Source organism: Vigna unguiculata, chromosome 8 (assembly GCF_037176805.1).
Source record: "Vigna unguiculata cultivar grain cowpea cultivar isolate G323 ecotype 2 chromosome 8, ASM3717680v1, whole genome shotgun sequence".
Classification (NCBI taxonomy): Eukaryota; Viridiplantae; Streptophyta; class Magnoliopsida; order Fabales; family Fabaceae; genus Vigna; species Vigna unguiculata.
Genome location: NC_140799.1, coordinates 33,398,740 through 33,418,844, shown reverse-complemented (window position 1 = coordinate 33,418,844; position 20,105 = coordinate 33,398,740). Strand labels below are relative to the sequence as shown.

The following is a 20,105-nucleotide window of genomic DNA, read 5'->3' as shown; positions in this document are numbered from 1 at the left end:
CAGGTGCAGGCTGTGTTACAAATTCTGGTGTAGTTGCAGGTGCAGAGTGTGCTACAGAAGCTGGTGTGGGTGCAGGTGCAGAGTCTGGTACAGAAGCTGGTGTGGGTGCAGGTGCAGTAGCAGATTCTGGTGCAGAATCTGGTGTAGGTGCAGTAGCAGATTTTGGTGCAGAATGTGGTGCAGGTTCAGGTCCATATTCTTTAGGCCGTAGGGGGCAAGTTTTTCTGAAGTGGCCAATTTGCATACATATGCCACATTTTTTTCTTACACCTGATCTATTCACAGATATAACATTTTTATCTTTCTTATTTAACTCCCAAGCTTCTACACGTCTTTTCTTCTTTGGCCTGCCTGGTAGGATTCTTTTTTGTGGAGGTAAAACATCTGGATATTTGTGACATCCCACTGGTGTTGTCCATTGGTTGGGTATATTATTGGCTGGTAAGTCTCCTCATATGTTGACATCTTGAAGCATAAAGGTATGAAGTCTTCTTCATCCAAATTCAGGAATTTCATTGCAGCCAATGAGTGACAGCAAGGAAGCCCTGTGATACTCCATTTCCTACAGCTGCAGTCCCTTGTATCTAGGTTGACAACATATTTCTCCCCATTGAATGTGTGCCTAACCTCAAAAATTTTTTCTGCAGACCACTTGCCATGATAAAAGCAAAGTTGTTCACCACTTAAAATGTATATATACAACAACAAATAGCAAATAGCAAATAGCAAATAGCAAATAGCAAATAGCAAATACCAAATAGCAAATACCTTGGTAACCAGTTTTTGGTTTCTTTAGATTCCTGTTTCATTCTTGATTTAATTTTCGGGCAGATTGGCCCTTCTGCAGCAGTCACCTTTGATCTGTTTGTGGCCCATCTATCCATCAAGTAACCTCTAATTTGTTCCATCATACTTATGATAGGCTTGCTCCTCGCCTCTACAATTACACTGTTGAAAGCCTCACTCATATTATTCACTAATGTATCAGACATGGGTCTTGGGTTGAACCTGGACCTAGACCAATACCTATTTATGCACAAAATTGAGAACAATGTATAAGAATGTATCGACAATGTTAAAGTGACAGCAATATTGTATAAGTTCAGTTACCTAGGGGGTATGGCTATTAGATGCTTGAATGCGTCCAAGTTAACTTCTTTAATCATCCGCATAGTTGTTTCCCATTGTTGTGGATAAGTACTGACTGCAGCCTGCCACATTAGATTTTTCAGATTTTTTCCTGGGAATTTTTTCCTAAAGTTTGCATATAAGTGACGCATGCAAAATCTCTGATCAGCTCCTGGCAAAAGGTCTTGTATAGCAGGCAACAAACCCTGTTCAACAATTCACTTCATAAGTGTTTAATCCATATGGTTGATAAATGAAAAACAAAAAAGTGTTTAATCGATATGGTTGATACCTTTTGCTGGTCTGACATGAAAGTGATGGAAGAACATATATTGGGACCACCAAGATCATCAACTAACAATTCCAAGAACCAACTCCACGTATCTTTATTTTCTACTTCCACCACAGCCCATGCAATTGGCAGCATTTGATCATTTGCATCCCTTCCAATAGCTGTCAACAATTCACCTCCATATCTCCCTTTGAGAAAACACCCATCCAAACCAATAATAGGTCGACAACAAAAAAAACTATCCTTGCAGGCTTTAAGACACATATAAAATCTCATAAAGTATGTTTTCCCTTCAATTGTATCAACTTTAACCTTTGCAGTTGATCCCGGATTAGATCTCAGAATTTCATGGGCATAATCATATATTCTTTTAAATTGTTCTTTAAAAGAACCTTCAACTTCCTCATTGGCCAATGCCCTTGCCCTACGTGACACTGACTTACTCACATTCACGTTCCACTTTCTTGATATCTTCTTACGAATATCCACAGCCCTAGTCCTTGGATTATCTCTAATTGTGTTTTTCATCTGCCCACTTAGCCACTTTGCATTTATTAAATTCACATTGAACTCTCTACTACATGTGTGTTTGTCAACTACTTTCCTTAGTTGCCAAATGTTTTTAGCAGGAACATATCCACAATATGCAAACCATTTACATTTTCCCTTAGCTCCTAAACAAATAACTCTAAGTCTGCGGTTATCATTTCTTTGAATTTTCAATTTCAAACCAGAATGCACACCATACGTCCTAATTGCATCTACAAATTGGGCCTTATCTATGAAATATGTACCAATTTCCCAATGATAATCTTCCATGTTTATTGGCATCCGAAAGTTCATGAAGCTTGACTTAGTGTTTTCTTCTTTCCCCACTGTGTCCTCACTTTCTTCACCACTGTCCAAGTGGTCTGACACCCATTCGTTATCAGATAATCCCATTTCACTTTCCTGACTTCCCTCACTGAAATACAGATCTACTTCAACACTGCCCTCACACAAGTTATGGTCATGTGTAGCATCTCCATCATAAGCAACATTGACATCAACTAAACCTTCTAATTCCTGATCCCCTGTAGCATCAGCAATATCAGGTTCTAATTCAGTCCAACTGTGGACTTCAACATCATCAACTCCCTCATCATGACGTCCCTCCATATCACCCTGCACATCATCATCCATTCTATCTTTATCACCCTGCACATCATCATCCATTCTATCTTTATCACCTCCATCCACCTTATCATACCCAACTTCATCCGGGTTATTACCATCATCCTCCATCCCATCTTTGCATGTCTCATTATTAGCATCATCCTGTAATTCAGGATCCACAACTTTATCACCTCCATCGGGCTGTTCAGAGTGAACTTCTTTGTCATTATTACCACCATCCTGCAATTCAGCCTCCCCATTATTGCCACCTACACAAGCACTATCACAATCCATCTGCCCCTGTACCTCAACATTTCCATGACCAGTTTCTACATTGTCATCACCTAAGGGGTAGTATTCCAAAAAGTTATCAACTACTTCAGCCTCAGAAACTGTGTGTACTACAAACAAGTGCACATTCCCATTTCTTCGAGCAATATCTGCCATGTGCAATGCTCCTTTATCATCACACAACAACTTCAACTTATTTTGTAACACTGACCCTTTTCCAACTTTATACAACAATTCCTTCACAGCATGATAACCCATCTCTTTCAGTTTCCCTTTAATCTCAAAAAAACTCCACCAATCCGGGTCACATACCCATGTAGCTGTTAACCCATCACTATAAGTTAACCTATCAGTTTGTATAAAATGGCCACCATGGTGGAGTACAACTTCAAAACAATCATCAGACATCACAGCCAATATAGTAAAACCACTTACCCTGTCAAATAAGAATACCCAAAAAAACGCCACAAATTACAACCATACCACAAAAAAACAGTATAAAGTCATAAAGGGGACCACAAGCCACCCACCCACCGCATACTTTACTTTACACTTCACAGAAAGGACCCCGACAGCACAACCCCCCACAACAGAACCCACCCCCCACAACATTTATGCAATATAATACAAACCCCAAAACGAGTACAACTTCAAAAATATAAAACAACAACACACATTCATCAACACACATTCATCAGCACGAAGACAAAAAGCACAAAAGAAAACTCACCTTCCACGACTGCCAAAGATTCCCCTTCGTCGTCTTCCACTGTCGAACCTTCTTCTTCCCAACTTCGTCGATCGTCGAACCACAATCCCAATTTTCGCTTTCCGCTTTCTGCCCTGATTTTTCCTTCTCCACCCAATTTCATGTGTTGTGCCCTAATTCTCTCTAATGTCCTGTGCCCTAATTCTCTCTCAACGTAATATTTTCCCCAATTCACTCAGAAAACACGAACCACAAATTTTTACTTTTGCTTTTATTACTTAATTACTTTTTTTTACATCTTAATCCACGTGCACACCCACTGATTCTGCCACGTATCTGTTCCACTGTGCCAGCTCAACAGGTCTCAAACGGCGTTAAATGGTATTTAACGGAAGGTACTAAAATTAACCCGTTTAAAAAGTTTGGGTACTAAATTGAACATTCAGAAAGTTCGGGTACCAAAATGAACATTCAGAAAAAGTTTGGGTACCTAATCAGTATTTATACCTTCTCTTTTTTTTTTTCTTTTTCTTTTTTTAATTGAGAGTGTTGAGCTTTTTCAATCATCACAATTTCTCCTTTCTCAATCACATCTTTCCCCCAAACTTAATCTCCACTCATACCCATGTTCACAACATAAAACTTGTTCTCTTCTTCCATGGTGTAAGGTAAGATAAAATTTTACAAGGCTTAGGGTAGAGAAACAATACATCAAGGCTCAAAAAGGGTTCAAAAATGGTTTCACATGATGCACAAAGGTTAGCTATTTGGCCAAGTAGCTTCATTACATAACAACAAACAATTGCCTTTTTCATTCCTAACCAAGTGTGTGTGATTGCATTCAAAGAATCATGCAAAAATTAACTTCATAGCAATGGTAGCTTCCTAGCATTCTCACCAAGCACATATGTCAACATTCAAAACATAACAAAAGAAAACAACGCTGCAGAGGATCACTCGCTGGGCGAGCAGCAACAACAGAAGCTGTTGTAACAGACTCGCTAGGCGAGCAACTCGCTGGGCGAGTGATGAAACCTGCAGCAGATGAACAGTGTCGCAGAACGAACGCGAGCAAGCTCGCTAGGCGAACGCGACTCAATTAAAATTGCAAACACACTACTCACACACAATACTCTATATGCAATACTCGAACAACACTAAGTTACATAAACTTCCATAGATTCAAAATCAACAATGAAAAATCCTAAAGAAAACCCTAAGTAAAACCCTAAATTATTGAAAGAAAAAGGAAGAAGAAGATGAGAAATACTTACCTTGATGAAGATGAGTGCAAGAAGAAGATGGAATGGCTAGGAGGAAGCACAAATTAGCTGCGCGACCCACACCCAAGAGAGAAGAGAAAACGGCTAGGGTTTTCTTTGAAAGAGAAAGAGAAAGAAAAAAACGGCTAGGAGGAAGCACAAATTAGCTGCGCGACCCACACCCAAGAGAGAAGAGAAAACGGCTAGGGTTTTCTTTGAAAGAGAAAGAGAAAGAAAAAGAGGGGAAATCTGATTTTTAGGGCCAGCGAGACGCACTCGCTGGACGAGTGACACTACTCGCTGGGCGATTAGCCTCGTTTTCAGAAAAGTCAAATTTGACCCAACGACCTCCTGACAGCATTAAAGTCTATCGCAGTCACTGGGCGATTGACGTGGCTCGCTGGGCGAGCGTCACAGTTCCCTCCAATTTTTAAATTCAAATTTTATTATTATTTTTTATTTTTTTTCTCGAAGCTTGGTCGCTGGGCGAGTAGCGGTCACCCAGCTACTGTTCCAGAGCGAAATTGTTTCAATAATTCGCTGGGCGATTGGAAATAGACACTTGCACAAACTGTTGCATTGCTTCCTCAAGTTTAGTGGTCCTATCATTCAAAGATGGTTGGGATTAAGGTGGAGGTCTGTTAGAAGGTCCAGGCTGGCCTATGCTTGGGTGAGGCTTCCAACCTTGGTTGTAGTTACCATAATTACCCTGACGACCTTGGTTTCCCATGTAGTTAACCTCTTCCTGAGAATTGGTCTTCATGACACACTGCCCATTTGGATGATCTCCACCACACAACTCACATCCTTGCACAACTTGTTGGTGTTGAGCCTGAGAGACATTTTGAAGTTCCTTAGGCAATTGAGAAAGCTTCTTCATTACTGATTCAAGCTGTTGAGTCATTATTTTGTTCTGAGCCAATATTGCATCCTGAGACTGAAGCTCTAACATACCTCCTTTCTTCTGTGAAGTGGCCCTTTCATTCTGCATTTCATTATCATTAGATGCCATATTCTCAATCATTTCATGGGCTTCCTCAGGTGTCTTCCACTTGATATTGCCTCCAGCTGAGGCATCGAATATCAATTTAGTATGAGATTGCAATCCTCCAAGGAATAGAGTAAGTTGCGTAGGCATGTCAAAACCATGAGTAGGGGTTTTTCGTAACAAGCCTTTGAACCTATCCCATGTTTGGCTCAATGACTCAAAATCTTCTTATTGAAAGGATGAGATTTCTTGCTTCCCTTTATTGACGTTTGACTGTGGAAAGTACTTGTTGAAGAATTTGGCTACAACATCCTCCCAGTCAGTCAAACTATTCTCAGGAAAGGAGTTCAACCAAACCTTAGCATTCCCAGCCAAAGAGAAAGGAAAAAGACTCAATCTGATGGCCTCATCTAGCACTTGGTGAATCTTCACTGTGTTACAGATCTCCAAGAAAGTAGCCAAATGGGTGTATGGATTCTCATGTGAATGGCCATGAAACTGGTTACTGTGGACTAAATGAATCAAAGCTGGCTTCATCTCCATGTTGGCAGCATTCACCACAGGTCGTGCGATGCTGCTGAAATTAAGAGGGGTGAAGAATGAAGCATAATCCTCCAGAGTACGTCGAACATGCCTGTCACCATGTCCTTCACCAGCCATTTCTTCCTCCTCTTGATCAGTTGAGGAGAAGATAGCTTTTTCTGAAGTGGATGCTGCCTCTATCTCTTCTTTAGCCTTCTGAATTTGCCCTCTTCTTCGTCTTCTACTGTTGTTCCTACGAGTTGTTCTTTCAATTTCAGGATCAAATAGTAGATTATCAGCTCGAATCCTGCTTCTCATACAAAACAACAACACTAGAAAAGACAAATAAGTATATACAAACTAAATATATACAAACTATAAACAAAGATGAATGTACAAATGATGTATAAGCCTAAACTAGTAAATAACACAATCAAACAAATCAAAACAATCAAATCCCCGACAACGGCGCCAAAAACTTGTTAACTCTTCGGCAAGTGTACCAATTTGTTACAAGTAGTAAAAATGGAAGTCCAAGTATCGTTTTCCCAAGGAATTTGTGTTCGTTTGTCTAAGTGTGATTATTTACTAATTTTAGCAATAACGTCAACGTAAAAGATTGGTTTAATTTAAGAACAACGTGCAAAATTAATAAACACTAAAGTTATAAAAGGATTTAAGAAACACTTCATCAAGGTTGGATTTCATGAACCATACTAACACAATATTTCCTATACAATTTCTCTATCGTGCTCAAACATCCTCATCATAAGCTTACTAACCCCTAATTCCTTAGAAGTAAGTTCTAAGTCAAATATGTCAAAATATTAATTCCTTAACTATTTTAACACATGACTTGTATTAAAATTTGATGTATAGAATGACCTAGAGATTACGTCTATTCCTAGAACCCAATCTCATGGTTGTTCTATCCAAGGTTAAGTTCTAATTCATTTTCCAATAATTAGATACAACCAAATAGCAAAGATTTCCATCAAGCACATTTAGAATTGAGATAAAACATATGAACAACGAAAGAGATTACATTGCATAGGAAAATTACAAAGAGTATAGGTTCATTACATCCAACCCTAATGAATGAGGAGTTTAGTCACTCCTAAGAATCTAGAACAAAGGATGGATGAATTTGATGGAATGGATGAATTGTTGTGAAGTCTCCTTGCCCTAGAATGACGCTTTTTCGTCTCCTTTCTGGTTCTGTCGCGTCCCCACACTCCAGCACCCAGTTTCGTGTAACTTTTCGAAACTATAACCACTTCAGAAAACCGTCTTCTCGCTGGGCGAGATGACTTACTCGCTGGGCGACCGGTGATTACTAGCTGGGCGAAAGAGCACACTCGCTGGGCGACTGGTCCATTTTGCTGGGCAACTAAATCCTGACAGAATAACCTCACTTCTTCTCCAATCCTTCACTTTCTTATACAATAATCTCAAAGATAACACAAAATATATCTAACCTAAAAGAACCTAAAAACAACCTAAAACTTTCTACAAAACACATGATTAAGTACAATTAAGAGGTCCAATAAAATAGCAATAAGTATTTTTCATACTTATCAATTTCTAACTTCAAATTTTCTACGACATATATATGATTTTAATATAATGGATTATGTTTATAAGAAAAATAAATATTTATGATATATTTAATTATGTTAAAATCATAATCGATTACATTTATAAATACTTTATTATCATTATTTAAGTTTACGTAATCTATTACCATTGTTCTAATAGCTATATTATCAATATTCTTTTGTATATATTTTAATATTTTAATAATATAAATAATAAAAATAAAAATATTAAAAAGAGATAAAATAATTTAATATTTTAGTAATGTATGTTTCTATATTATTAAATTAAAATTAAAAAAATAGATTTATTTCATCTCAAACTACATATTGATTTTTTTAATTTTATAATAATAATAATAATAATAATAATAATTATTAGTATTATATAAATAATAAAGGAGAGAGAGTAGATTAACAAAACACTCATTTTTATTTTTATTTTTCACTCTTATGTCCTTTATCTTCCATTCTTTCATTTTCTATTTCTCAAATTTATTTCCATTTCATGATATTTCAAAATTTAATTGTACCACCAAAAAATTGAGAAGCTAAGAAATATTTTTAAAATAGAATAAGTTTCTAAAGAATCATTTTTCTCTATTTTTTTTATTATGGTTATCTTTTCTTATATTTGGGAAAAGAATTCCAACCAGAAGATAAAACTTGATGTATTCTTCATGTCATCTAATAATCATGTTCACTTACTATTATTTTAAGCAATCAGTTTTGAGTTTGTCATAATGTCATACCATATACCAAACTTTATTATGCATTGAACATATCTCAAAATTTTATTGTTCCAAAGTGAATTCGATTTTATCTTTGCATGAGTCTTGATACAAGATTTGCAACATACATAATATCTAGTCTTTGAAACTCTCATATAGTATGTCTCTGATTAAACTCATGCAGTATGATGCGTTAACTTTTAGTGCTTCATCATCTTCTTTTGTATCTCTTCGGTTTTTTTTTTCACTAATGGAAAAACCATACATCTTTATATTCTTTAGTAAAGACTTAATATATTTCTTTTAATAATATATCTTCTTTATGTTGTCTTATCTCTATGACAAGAAAGAAATTTAACAAGTCAAGATTGTTCATCGTGAATATTCTTATCATGTATTCTTTAAATTCCATTGCCATCCTCATATTGTTTATTGTGTATAGAAGATAATCTACATATAAAAATATGATAAAAGTATCATACCAACATTAAATCTTGATGTATATTATTCACTCAGTTTTGATCTTCCTGAATTCTTAATTGGTAAAATACATAGCAATTGTGCAATTGTGTTATACAATGTTTGAGGGTCTTGCTTCAAATCATACATAATTTCTCCAAGTCCTAACACTTTAGTTTCGTTGTCTTTATTTTGTGGTTGCTTTATTTATATTATTTTTTAAGAGTAACATTTAGAAAAAATGATTTGATTTGATACTTAATTGATAAATATTTGAATTTTTTTGTCCAATAAGAGTTATCAAAACTCTAAATATATTGAGGGAATAGAGAAGTATTTAATTGTAGTTAACTTCAAGTTGTTGGGAATATCTTTTAACACTAATTTGTTTTATTCTTTTGTATGATTCCATTAGGATCGAATTTACTTTGTAAACTCATTTGAAAGTGATAAGGTGGTCTAGTGATTGAAAGGAAGGGAAGGAAGAAGAAGGTTGTAGGTTAAATTCTTCCTGATTAGTTTAATATAGTTTAGAAGAAATGATGAAAGAGATTGTAAGTTTAACTCTCCACTAAAAAACAAAAAACTAAATTACGTCTTTTCAAAAACTTATAAATTATTATTCAATTTCTGTGTCTTTCCAAAAAAACTTATTAAACTCATATAAATTACATTTTTTTTCTCAATTATTTCTTCATATAAGAATTTTAAACTTTTTAGATATTCTAAAGTAATTTTTTTTATTTAATAAAATAAACTAAATTATTCTAGAAAAATATTAACAAAACAATTAAAGAAAAAACATATAAGACACAGGTAAGATTTTGTTTGTAATTTTTTTTCATTTACCACTCATCTTATTCTTATGAATTTTTTATGATGATTTAAAATAGGATAAAATGAAATAAAATTCTTTTGTTTTATCCTGATAAACATTTTATAATACGAAAAGTATAAGATATTTTACCATATCTTGAGTAATTTTTTCATAAAATGAAAAATAACAAATACAAGACATCTAATTAACAAAAAAGGATAACAAATATATAAAAAATTTAAATATTAATTCGATTTCTCAGAATACCAAAAATCTTAAACATCACATGTATGGATCGATTATTTTGTGTTGACATGTTAAACAAGGTTCTCCTCCTCCCACTACTTCTTCATCTCCATGAAATTGAAATCCAATTACAAAAGCAAAATCAACCAAACCCTTATCTATTTAACCACATATAACTCTACTCCTAACCCTAATTTCCATTTTTGTTCTTTCTTTCTCCGGTTAAAAAAAAAAAAAAAAAGCTGAGGACCTCCCCAAACTTTGCAAACATGCAAATTCAGCACCACCAAAACCTAAATTTGAAGCATCCAAAATCACCCCAATCTCTTTATCCACCGATTCATCACCCCCAACATCAAAAATAGAAACAAACCCCATTTTTGTTCTTCCCCAAAACCAAAAAAATCCAACCTTTTCCCAATCTCCCTGTTTTCACCATCACAACCATCACTCCCCCAAAATCTCTTCTTTCTCCAAACCCAAATCCCCTAAATCCAAGTCAAGAGAATTGAACAACCAAAAGGAAAAAAATAAATAAAAAATTGAAGCTTCCCACCTTCAATGTGGCGATCATGGAAAAAATCAACGGTTCAAACAACACCCTCTCCCTCCTTCTCTTGCTCTTCCTTTAAAGACATCCAAAACCTTTGCCTCGACGAACACCAACAACGCCAAAACCAAAACCAAAACCAACAACAACAAAACCAACACCACGAAGACAAACCCACTCCTTCTCATTCTCGCTCAAGAAAACCCTCCGTTTTCCACCGAGTTCGCATCGCCAACTCGCTCCTCCGATCCTGGTCAACTCACCACCACTCACAACCCTCCTCCAAACTCCACCGATCCCGCTCCCACCCGCCCCCACCCGAACCCGATGTCTTCCTACCCGAAAACCAACCTCCCATCTTTTTCCCCGGCACCGAAGACCGCGTGGTGGTCTACTACACCACCCTCCACGCCGTCAGATCCACCTTCGACGCCTGCAAGAGCGTCTTCTCCATCCTCTGCGGCTTCCGCGTTCTAATCGACAACCGTGACGTCTCCATCGACTCCGCCTTCGCCACCGAGCTAAACCACCTCATGGGCCTCCGGCGGGCCGAGTTGGACTTGCCCCGTATTTTCATCGCCGGCAAGTACATCGGTGGGATTGAAGACTTGAGATACCTCAACGAGATCGGCGAGCTCAAGAAGCTTCTCCAACGCCTTCCCGCAGCGGATCCCACCGAGTGCCCCACGTGTGCCGCTCACAGGTTCATTCTCTGCGACAAGTGCTGCGGTAGCAGAAGACTCTTTGTCGATAACAAACTTGGCTTCAAAACGTGTTACCTCTGCAACGAAAACGGTCTTCTCAGGTGTCCTTCTTGTCTTTCCAATGCACCAACCCCCTTATAATTCCCCATTTTTAACTATTTAGATTTTCCTTTTTCGTTCTGTAACATGAACATTATGTATAGGCCCATTTTTCTGGGGATTGTAGATAGATATAGATAGATACCAATTTGTATGTATATGTGTGTGAGTATCTCTTGTAAGCTGTTGGGTATGTGTTCATTCATTCCACTGTATCCAACGCCACAACGACTTCATTGTGGTTTCCAATTTCATTTTGTACCATTAATATTACTATGCTTTCTTCTTCTTCTTCTTCGTTTTCTTACTACTTCACTGTCGTAAAATTTATTTATAATCATTTTCTTCTGCCATTGTCAATGCCTCATTTGGGGTATTCAAAACTTGTATTCATTGCATGCTTTTGATCTTATCAGTCTATACTTCATTCTTCAATGATAAAACACTCTTATATGATTAACTTCACGACAAAAAAGAAAAAGAAAAAGAAAAACTTTGCACCAAACTTATGATTGCATCTCCATAAATGCTACTTTTGTTGAACAGAGATGATGAAGCCAACATACTACTTCATTGTGCTTTTTCTGGGTAACTCACAATTGCTACTAACACCATAAGAACTGAAAATAGTACAGTTATTTTTGTTTTCTCAACCATCTATCTATTTCAATCATCAGTCTTTTATCTTTAATTTTAAGTAAAATTTAATATTTTACAAAAAAATATGTCAATATTTTAAAATTGTCTTGCATCACAGTTTAAAATATTTGTTATGAATCTACAAACCAATTTATAGATTAAAAATGTATTTATTTATTGTAATAAAATTTATATATTAAACAACTAGTCATTATGAAAGAAAAAAAGCACTATAATGTGCAATGCTTAAACCAAAATGTTTGGTACAATATAAAAATAAGTATTACTGTGGTAAAATAATTGATAACTGGATTATTTTTATTAAAAACATTATAAACACTAGACATAGATAGACTAAAATTCATTATACATAAAAAATAAATAAATATAGTTGACACCATACGTTTGTACGTTTTCAACCTATGACTTTTTTTATCGTGAAACTTTTGACTTTCACGTGAATGAACAAATAGCACTCATAATTTTAAATTTGATATATTATAATTACCTTAAAAAGGTATTAACTTAGCTGATACCTTTTTGTGATAAAATAAATATTTTAGTAATAGTGTTCTTTTTAGTATAATAAAATAAAATAATTAAAATCATAAATCAATCGTAATTTCGTCGAGCATAATTCTTTACTCATTTCAAACAATTCCTTAACTTATAATATACTTGTTTAAACTCCTATATCAATTTTATAAACTATCATAAGAAAAAATATAAAAATTTAGTCACAATTCTAAATTATATTCAAAACTCAATATACAAAAAAATCTATAATTCACATTTATAATTTAGTTGTCACATCAACATGTTAATACTATCATTCAATTTAAAACATGTCAAACAATCATTTATTATGAAAAACATAATAACATTTAATAATTATATTATAATAATATTTTAAATAATAATATTGTATTTAACAATTAAATCTAAAAATTGCTCTAATTGGGACTCAATAAAAATATATAATATTTATAAAGAATTAAATTTAGTCTCAATTTAAAAATGACAAAATTGCTCTAATTTAACCAAAATTGGGACTAGATTGAATAGAAATAACGATATAGAGACCGAATTGAACAAAAATAATGAATATAGAGACTAAATTGAATAAAAGAAAATAACACAATCACAAATTGACATGTGGCAGAATTGTATCCTGACATGTGGACAATGTTTTTAAAATTTAAAAATTTTAAAAAATTAAAAATTAAAAAATAAATATTACACATATCATCTTTTTCTTTTATCTAAATTCCTCAACCAGCAAGTTCATACTTTAACAACATCAAACAAATGAAATCACTTCATGCATCAGTTCAAACATTCATAAATCAGAATTTCATCCACAATCTCATTCAACAATTTGTATCAATCCAAATTCAGATACATGTCAATGCTCCACAGATCAATTAATTATTTCACCGAAAACATATCTATACAACACTCACTCAGAGCTATAACAAATGTTCAATTCCTTCAATTATAACACATTTTTAAAGCATCTAACTTCTCTTACCTTAGAAAATAACCCAACAACTCGAAAAGCCCCAAACTGCCTTCAAACTCACAAACTTTCTACCTCAACCTACAGATATCGAAAACCTGTCAGATTGAGCCAAAAGAGCCTCTAATTAGCAAAGAGTAAAATTAAAGAGTCTAGAGACACATGCAACCCGATTAAACTTGCACACACTACCAAAACACAGATTGGACATCAAAGAACGTTGAAATTTTGACTTACTCGAATGAAAAATTTGTTGGATTAGAATTGAAGAGGGCTTCGCAGAAAAGTAATCCCCATCTCTCATCAAGAAAAAAAAAACGAGATTTGAGTGAGGAGAATGAAGAAGAAACTGAGGTTTTTAGGGAAGGTGCTCTGAGGAAGAATGTGCCTCTTAACTTTAAAAGTGGTTGGTTTTGAGTCTTTCTAATAAAAACAATTTTATATTTTATAAGGTTTTTGCATCAATCAAATATTTAAAAAAATATGATTTTCAATAAATACTTGTATGAATTATTTTTAACTCTTATATCAATTTTTATTTATTAATTTTAATTTAATTTCTAAATTAAATATTTCTATTTTTAAAAAGAATTAATGATTAAAATAACAGTAAATCAATCATAAATTTAATTTATATTTATATATTCAATTTTTATTATAAATCTTAATTATAACTAAACCACTCCAAAGACTCGTCAAATTATCAGTTGAATTTGGAGCACAAATATTCACATCATATAGAGTCTTTAAAAAAAGATAATAAACACCAATATTAATGTTCGTAGAGGAAAAAAATAAAATAGGAAACCGGATGTCGAACCTCTGGTATAATCTAAAAGTTAAACGTAATAAACTACAAATTAAAAAAATTACTTAGGTGTGGATGTGGGGAGAAGACACTTGCGGATGTGGACAAGAGTCTCACTTACGGATGTGAATATGGAGTATAGGCGCTATGTTAAAGAATATTTTATTGATGCAAAACAAAATTTGGAAGTGCAGGGAAAAATTTCTATAAAAAGCCGAAAGGTTAGACTTACTCAAGACCCAAATAGAAGGAGTTAGTGGGCTAAATTGAAGACAAAAGGCCCATGAGATCAAGAGATCAAGAGACCAAGTAATTACTGATGAATTTTCATTAAAGATATTATTATTTTTTATTTACTGTTTTTTTATCAACAAAAGTTAAACTTACGACCTTTCTATTTGTCCTTCTGAGTTCACTAAAGTAACTTTATTTCTCTCAACCAAGTAAATGCATACAAAAGAGTTCTTCTATGCATACACATATATATTAATTATTTTAATGAAGTTTATAAACACTATTTTTTAGACGATTCAATTTAGTCCATTGTTTAAGAAAAACAAAATTCAGTTTACTCTCTTAATGTACCATTTGTGTTGAATTAATTGTTAGAAACTACTTTATTCATTGGTTTTGATGTAGACCAAAAATTAGTCGTAATTACTAAGTGAGGCGAAACCTATAATGCAATATTAGTAATAATCTAGTTTAGGTCACAACATTAATTCAGATTTTAAATTTTGGGACTTAGATAAAGAAAAAGGTAAGTAAGACTAGACTGAACGAAGTCTATAGGAGTATTAGCGAGTAAAAGGGAAAATAGTCTAAAAACATCTCACCAAGTTCACTAATGATATACATAATAATCAGAATTTAGCTAAAACTATTAATTAAACTTGGTTTTAGACTATTCTCGAGGATGATAAGATTCGAGAATAAATTCATTCAGTTTTATCCGAGGTTGGTTTTAGACATTTAATTGAGTCTAAGTCAAACAAAAGAAAAATAAAAAGGTTAAGCACAATATAAAAAAAATACATAAAATTATTGTTTTAAGATTAAGATAGATTTGTATTGTGTATTCTGAGTGAGATAAGACATTTAGGTTTTTTTCATTAAAAAATGTCTAAATAACTCCTTTTGTTTATGTTAAGTATTTTGAAAAGATGCGTTCTCAAAAATTTATTATTAATGAATAATGAGTCAACTTTAGGGATTATAATTTCTTCTTGAATCCAAATAATGATTATATTTTCTTGTTATATATTCTTCGACTTAATGTAAACTCAAATTCACACTTAATTTGCAATAGTATTTACTATTCTCCTTGCACTTAACGATTTCATAAGATTCATATTAAATCATAGTGCATTGATAGGTGATTTAAAAAATAGTGATTAAATTGAATTTGCTTTCTATCTCCGAATATGGCCTAATCATAAATATATTAGACCTTTTCCTTCATTCTTTCTTTCTAATTATAGCTGGACTATTTCGAAAGATAAAGAGTGCTTAGGCAATGTGAAAAGAATTTAGTTCTTTTTCAAGTTTACATATTTATTGAGAATGAATTTCAAGTTTGTCTAATAATGAAAAGAAGTATTATATAAAACACTATTGGACCAAGTGATGGACGTTTTTGGTGGAGAAGTGGAAGGAGATCTATGAAGAATGCTTAGGATGAGTTGAAATGCAATGGAATTGGAGAAGAAGGTGAAGTGAACTCTTGAAAATGGAGGATTGATGAAGATGAAGATAAGAAATGGAGCTATGATATGGAAGGAGGCTAGAGGAGATGTTGGAGAATGATAGCCAAGTCATTAAAATCTTAAAATATATGTGAGTGATTTCTTTAATATATGTATAAGGGTTAAATGTATTTTTAATGCTTTAACTTTTATACAAAATTAGATTTTGTCTCTATCTCAAATTTGGAATATTTTTATCTTTAAACTTTATCAATAAATAAATGTAGTCCTCGTGATTAGACAACATTAAATATTTGCTGATGTGACAAATTGTGTTATCACGTGACACATATATGTTTGTGTGTTACACATGTGTTCATGTTAGTGGTAATACTTTGAAGATAAAAATGATCCAAGATTGAAAATAAAAATGAAATATAATTTCACATAAAAATTAAAAAATTAAAAATATATTTAACACTATTTATAAGGTTATGGGTATGTGTTAATGAAGTTGGTCATGTTTTGGACTACTGGTATTGTTTCAACCATGTTATATCTGTTTTTGTTTTCGGCCCTGGTCTTTCTATTCTTCTTCGGGCCTATACCTCCCTTTTTGCATTCCACAATGACAAAATATTTGCTTCGCTAGTGAATAAAAATACAAAATAAATTAAGAAATATTAAATTATCTTTAATATATATTAAGAAGTAACAGGAAGTATTTTATTATTCATTATTGTTGAATTTTTTTCCTCATATGGGTTATAGGATTATAGTCATCGAGAGATTGTATATATTTCATATGGATTCTAAAATCACTATTGGGTGTATATATTTCATATGGTTTGGTTATATTCATTGAGAGATTGTGATTCTATATATATGACATTGATTTTACACATATAAGTCATTTGACATTACTTTTACCCAAAAATCTTAAGACAATGGAGTTATGGACCTTTCATCTTATATAGTGTTTAACTTTGACTATTCTATCCAATATGGTACTTTGATTCACACTTAAATTATTCCAACCATTAATGATATGAATATCATGTTATCTAATTAGCTAATATTGTTATAGGATTTTATGGAAGTATATTAAAAAGAAAGTGATCAAGATAAATTAATTAATAAGAAATATTAACCATTAACCATTTATTTAGAATTTGATTTTATACATTTATATTTTATTTTTATTTTTCACATGTGAAATTGATTTTTTTATATTAAAAATGTTTTTTTTAAACTTATACTTTATGATACAACTCAATTAAATATGTTTTTAAAAAATAATTAATTTGCATTAATATTACTAGCAAAAACACACATATTGTCGTGCATGTGTTCGTATTTTTTAATTTTGGTAAAAATATATAATTAATTTTTAAAATAATTATTAAATGTAAAATTAAAAAAGAAAAAATGTGAACAAAATAAGTTTTTAAAATAACGGTTAAATATAAAAGAGATTTTTAGAATAACGGTTGAAAATAAACTCTTTATAAAATAATTAATTTTTAAAATAATAATTAAGGGTAAAAATGAAAAAACAAAAGTGAACACGAAAGAATATATCTCTTTACATATTGTTATAGATATTATACAATTTTATTAAAATTGAACATTTTTAAAATAATTTTATTTAAAATAAAAAAAATTGTAAATAATGTCCATGAATAGTCACAATTATAAAAAAAATCTAGAAATATTTCTTTTTTAGATACCGAACAAGTAGGAGGATAAGTAAGGAGACAAACTTTTTTAGACAAAATAGCAAAAATGTAAGACCCCTCTTACCTCTCTCTTTCTTACCTAAATATCTCTCTTCTCCAATTCCTTTAAATGTTATCTCTTTCTTAACACAAATGCTAATTGAATAACATAGGATCATTTTCAACAAATCAAATTTTCAAACGGAGTAAACTCTTTTTTCTCTAAAGATATCATTTTCTTCCTTTTCTTTTAGATTTATTATTAATCTTTGTAGAGTTAGTTGATAAAAATTATTCTATCTATTTGGTTAAACATATATTGAGATTTTGTTATATTTGGATATTTTTTTTAGATATCTAAATTTTGAGTAGTTATTCTCTTTGAATTAAAATTTTATTTGGAGTAAAGAATTACAATTAAGAGAAAAGTTATTTATGTTTTTAACAGAACCTTAGAATAAATGATCAACATATGATGGTGACTTTGTCGCAAGGTTTTTATTTTTATGTAATTTGTTGAGTGTGTTATTTTATTTACGTTTTTTATTAATAGATAACTAATTAAAATGCTTTGAATGTAATACTCATGTTGAGAAGTTAATATAGTAGCTAAATTATACAATACAAGTTAAGGCACAAAACTTCTTTAAGCTATGAATACAATTTAGATGAGTATAGTTACTTCATATATTTTTTCCATACATTAATTTATGAATTTGATGTGAATGGTCATATGTGTGTGTATGGTATGGATTGTATTGATAATTTTGAATGTATTTAAAGATTGTATTTGTTATACTAATTTGGCATTTAATAAAATTGAATTATTTTTGGATTTCTAATAAAAAAAATACTTCCTCTTATATACACCTTTCTTATAATTGAAGAATTTATTTACATAAAAACATCATTTAAAACATATGAGTTACTGGTTCTATTTTTCAAAGATCTATTTAAATATTTGCTCGAAAGTTATTAATATTTGTGAGATTCAGTTAAAGAGAAAAAAATGTTTAGATTTGAGTGATGTGACGGATAAGACCCGTGATGTAAAAGTTTAATGTATAATTTTTGTCCACACAACTTTGAAACCATTAAGGTTGTTGGTTTGAAAAAGGTGTATTGATATAAGTGGAGAAGCAGAAGAAGGTGTTGCAAGATTGAAGAAGAAGAAGAAGAAGAGAAGGTTGTTCCTAAAGCTGAGTGAAGGAATTTTGGCGTAGAAATGAAGCTGTGTCTTACTCATGTTGGGTTGGCAAAGGTCGTAAGCCATTTTCTGCTACAACAGGGAGGTTGTCTTGTCTATTTCTTAATAATCATAATGGAGACTAATCTAGATATATTACTTTAATCAATTTTCAAATGCTCAAGTTTAGGTTACATTAAAGGAAAAATATAAAATCCATATTTTTATTAAATTCTAAAATAAAACACCATTTTTTCTTTAATTATATATTATTCTTCTTATTCATTCATATTTAAATTTAATGTTGAACTTTTAATTTAAATTCAATCAAACTTGTATATGTGCTACATTGACGCAACATTCTATTCTTCATTAGCTCTTGAACATCTTACTAAGAAGTATATGGATAATCAAGCATCAAAAGAGAAAGATAAAGAGAATATTGAAGATTTAGTAAAATATAGCTAATAACACATACCGTATATACAACACTAGCATGGATGGATGATATTACCTATTGAGAAATTCATTAGAAATTCAAGTGAAAGTTTAAGTGTCACATATTAAGTAAAATTCAGAGAGTTGAGCATCATATAAGAATAAAGACCCATAAATCTATTGTCTTAAGGTTTTAGGTTGAAGATATGACAACCCCTTATGTGTGAACCAAACTTATGTTTCATTAGTGTTGTATCTCCCTAGTAATCATCTTTCAAAAGAACCAAAAACCAATCAGAATTTAAGGTTCGCCTTAGTGGTTAGGTCAGGCAAGCCGTTAAGATGAACCATAACAATTATAAGATTTAATATTGAAGGTGGAGTTAACCCCTTATATAATTGATATTTCATTAATGTTATATCCCAATTGGCAGATTTATGATATGACAAAGAGGGACCATGACCCCCTAAATTTTTTTATACTTATATAATTTTATATGTATGTTTTAAAAACTTAATATTTTTAATATATTTTATATTGTAACATTTTTTTTTATATATTTA

General features: G+C 32.0%; 2 protein-coding genes and 1 pseudogene across 2 annotated transcripts; 1 reads left to right on the top strand and 2 right to left on the bottom strand.

The window, feature by feature from the left end:
• Positions 1 to 324: 324 nt before the first annotated feature.
• On the bottom strand, positions 325 to 2,251 carry LOC146884420 (uncharacterized). Its single transcript, XM_085665975.1, has 4 exons — positions 1,421 to 2,251; positions 1,111 to 1,334; positions 769 to 1,026; positions 325 to 682 (listed from the first exon to the last, which is right to left on the bottom strand). The coding sequence occupies exons 1-4, from the start codon at positions 2,249 to 2,251 to the stop codon at positions 325 to 327; spliced, it is 1,671 nt and encodes a 556-aa protein (XP_085522101.1).
• A 3,115-nt stretch (positions 2,252 to 5,366) lies between these two features.
• Positions 5,367 to 6,665, bottom strand: LOC146884419 (uncharacterized; annotated as a pseudogene).
• Positions 6,666 to 10,266: 3,601 nt separating this feature from the next.
• Positions 10,267 to 11,843, top strand: LOC114193846 (uncharacterized). Its single transcript, XM_028083795.2, has one exon. The coding sequence runs from the start codon at positions 10,757 to 10,759 to the stop codon at positions 11,588 to 11,590; it is 834 nt and encodes a 277-aa protein (XP_027939596.1). The 5' UTR covers positions 10,267 to 10,756; the 3' UTR covers positions 11,591 to 11,843.
• Positions 11,844 to 20,105: the final 8,262 nt, after the last annotated feature.

Coding starts and splice junctions, on each gene's coding strand:
- LOC146884420 (XM_085665975.1), bottom strand. CDS start 2,251: ATGCCAATAAACATGGAAGATTATCATTGGGAAATTGGTACATATTTC. Junction 1,335..1,420: donor TCATGTCAGACCAGCAAAAG/GTATCAACCATA, acceptor ATTGTTGAACAG/GGTTTGTTGCCTGCTATACA. Junction 683..768: donor ACCAAAAACTGGTTACCAAG/GTATTTGCTATT, acceptor ATACATTTTAAG/TGGTGAACAACTTTGCTTTT.
- LOC114193846 (XM_028083795.2), top strand. CDS start 10,757: ATGTGGCGATCATGGAAAAAATCAACGGTTCAAACAACACCCTCTCCC.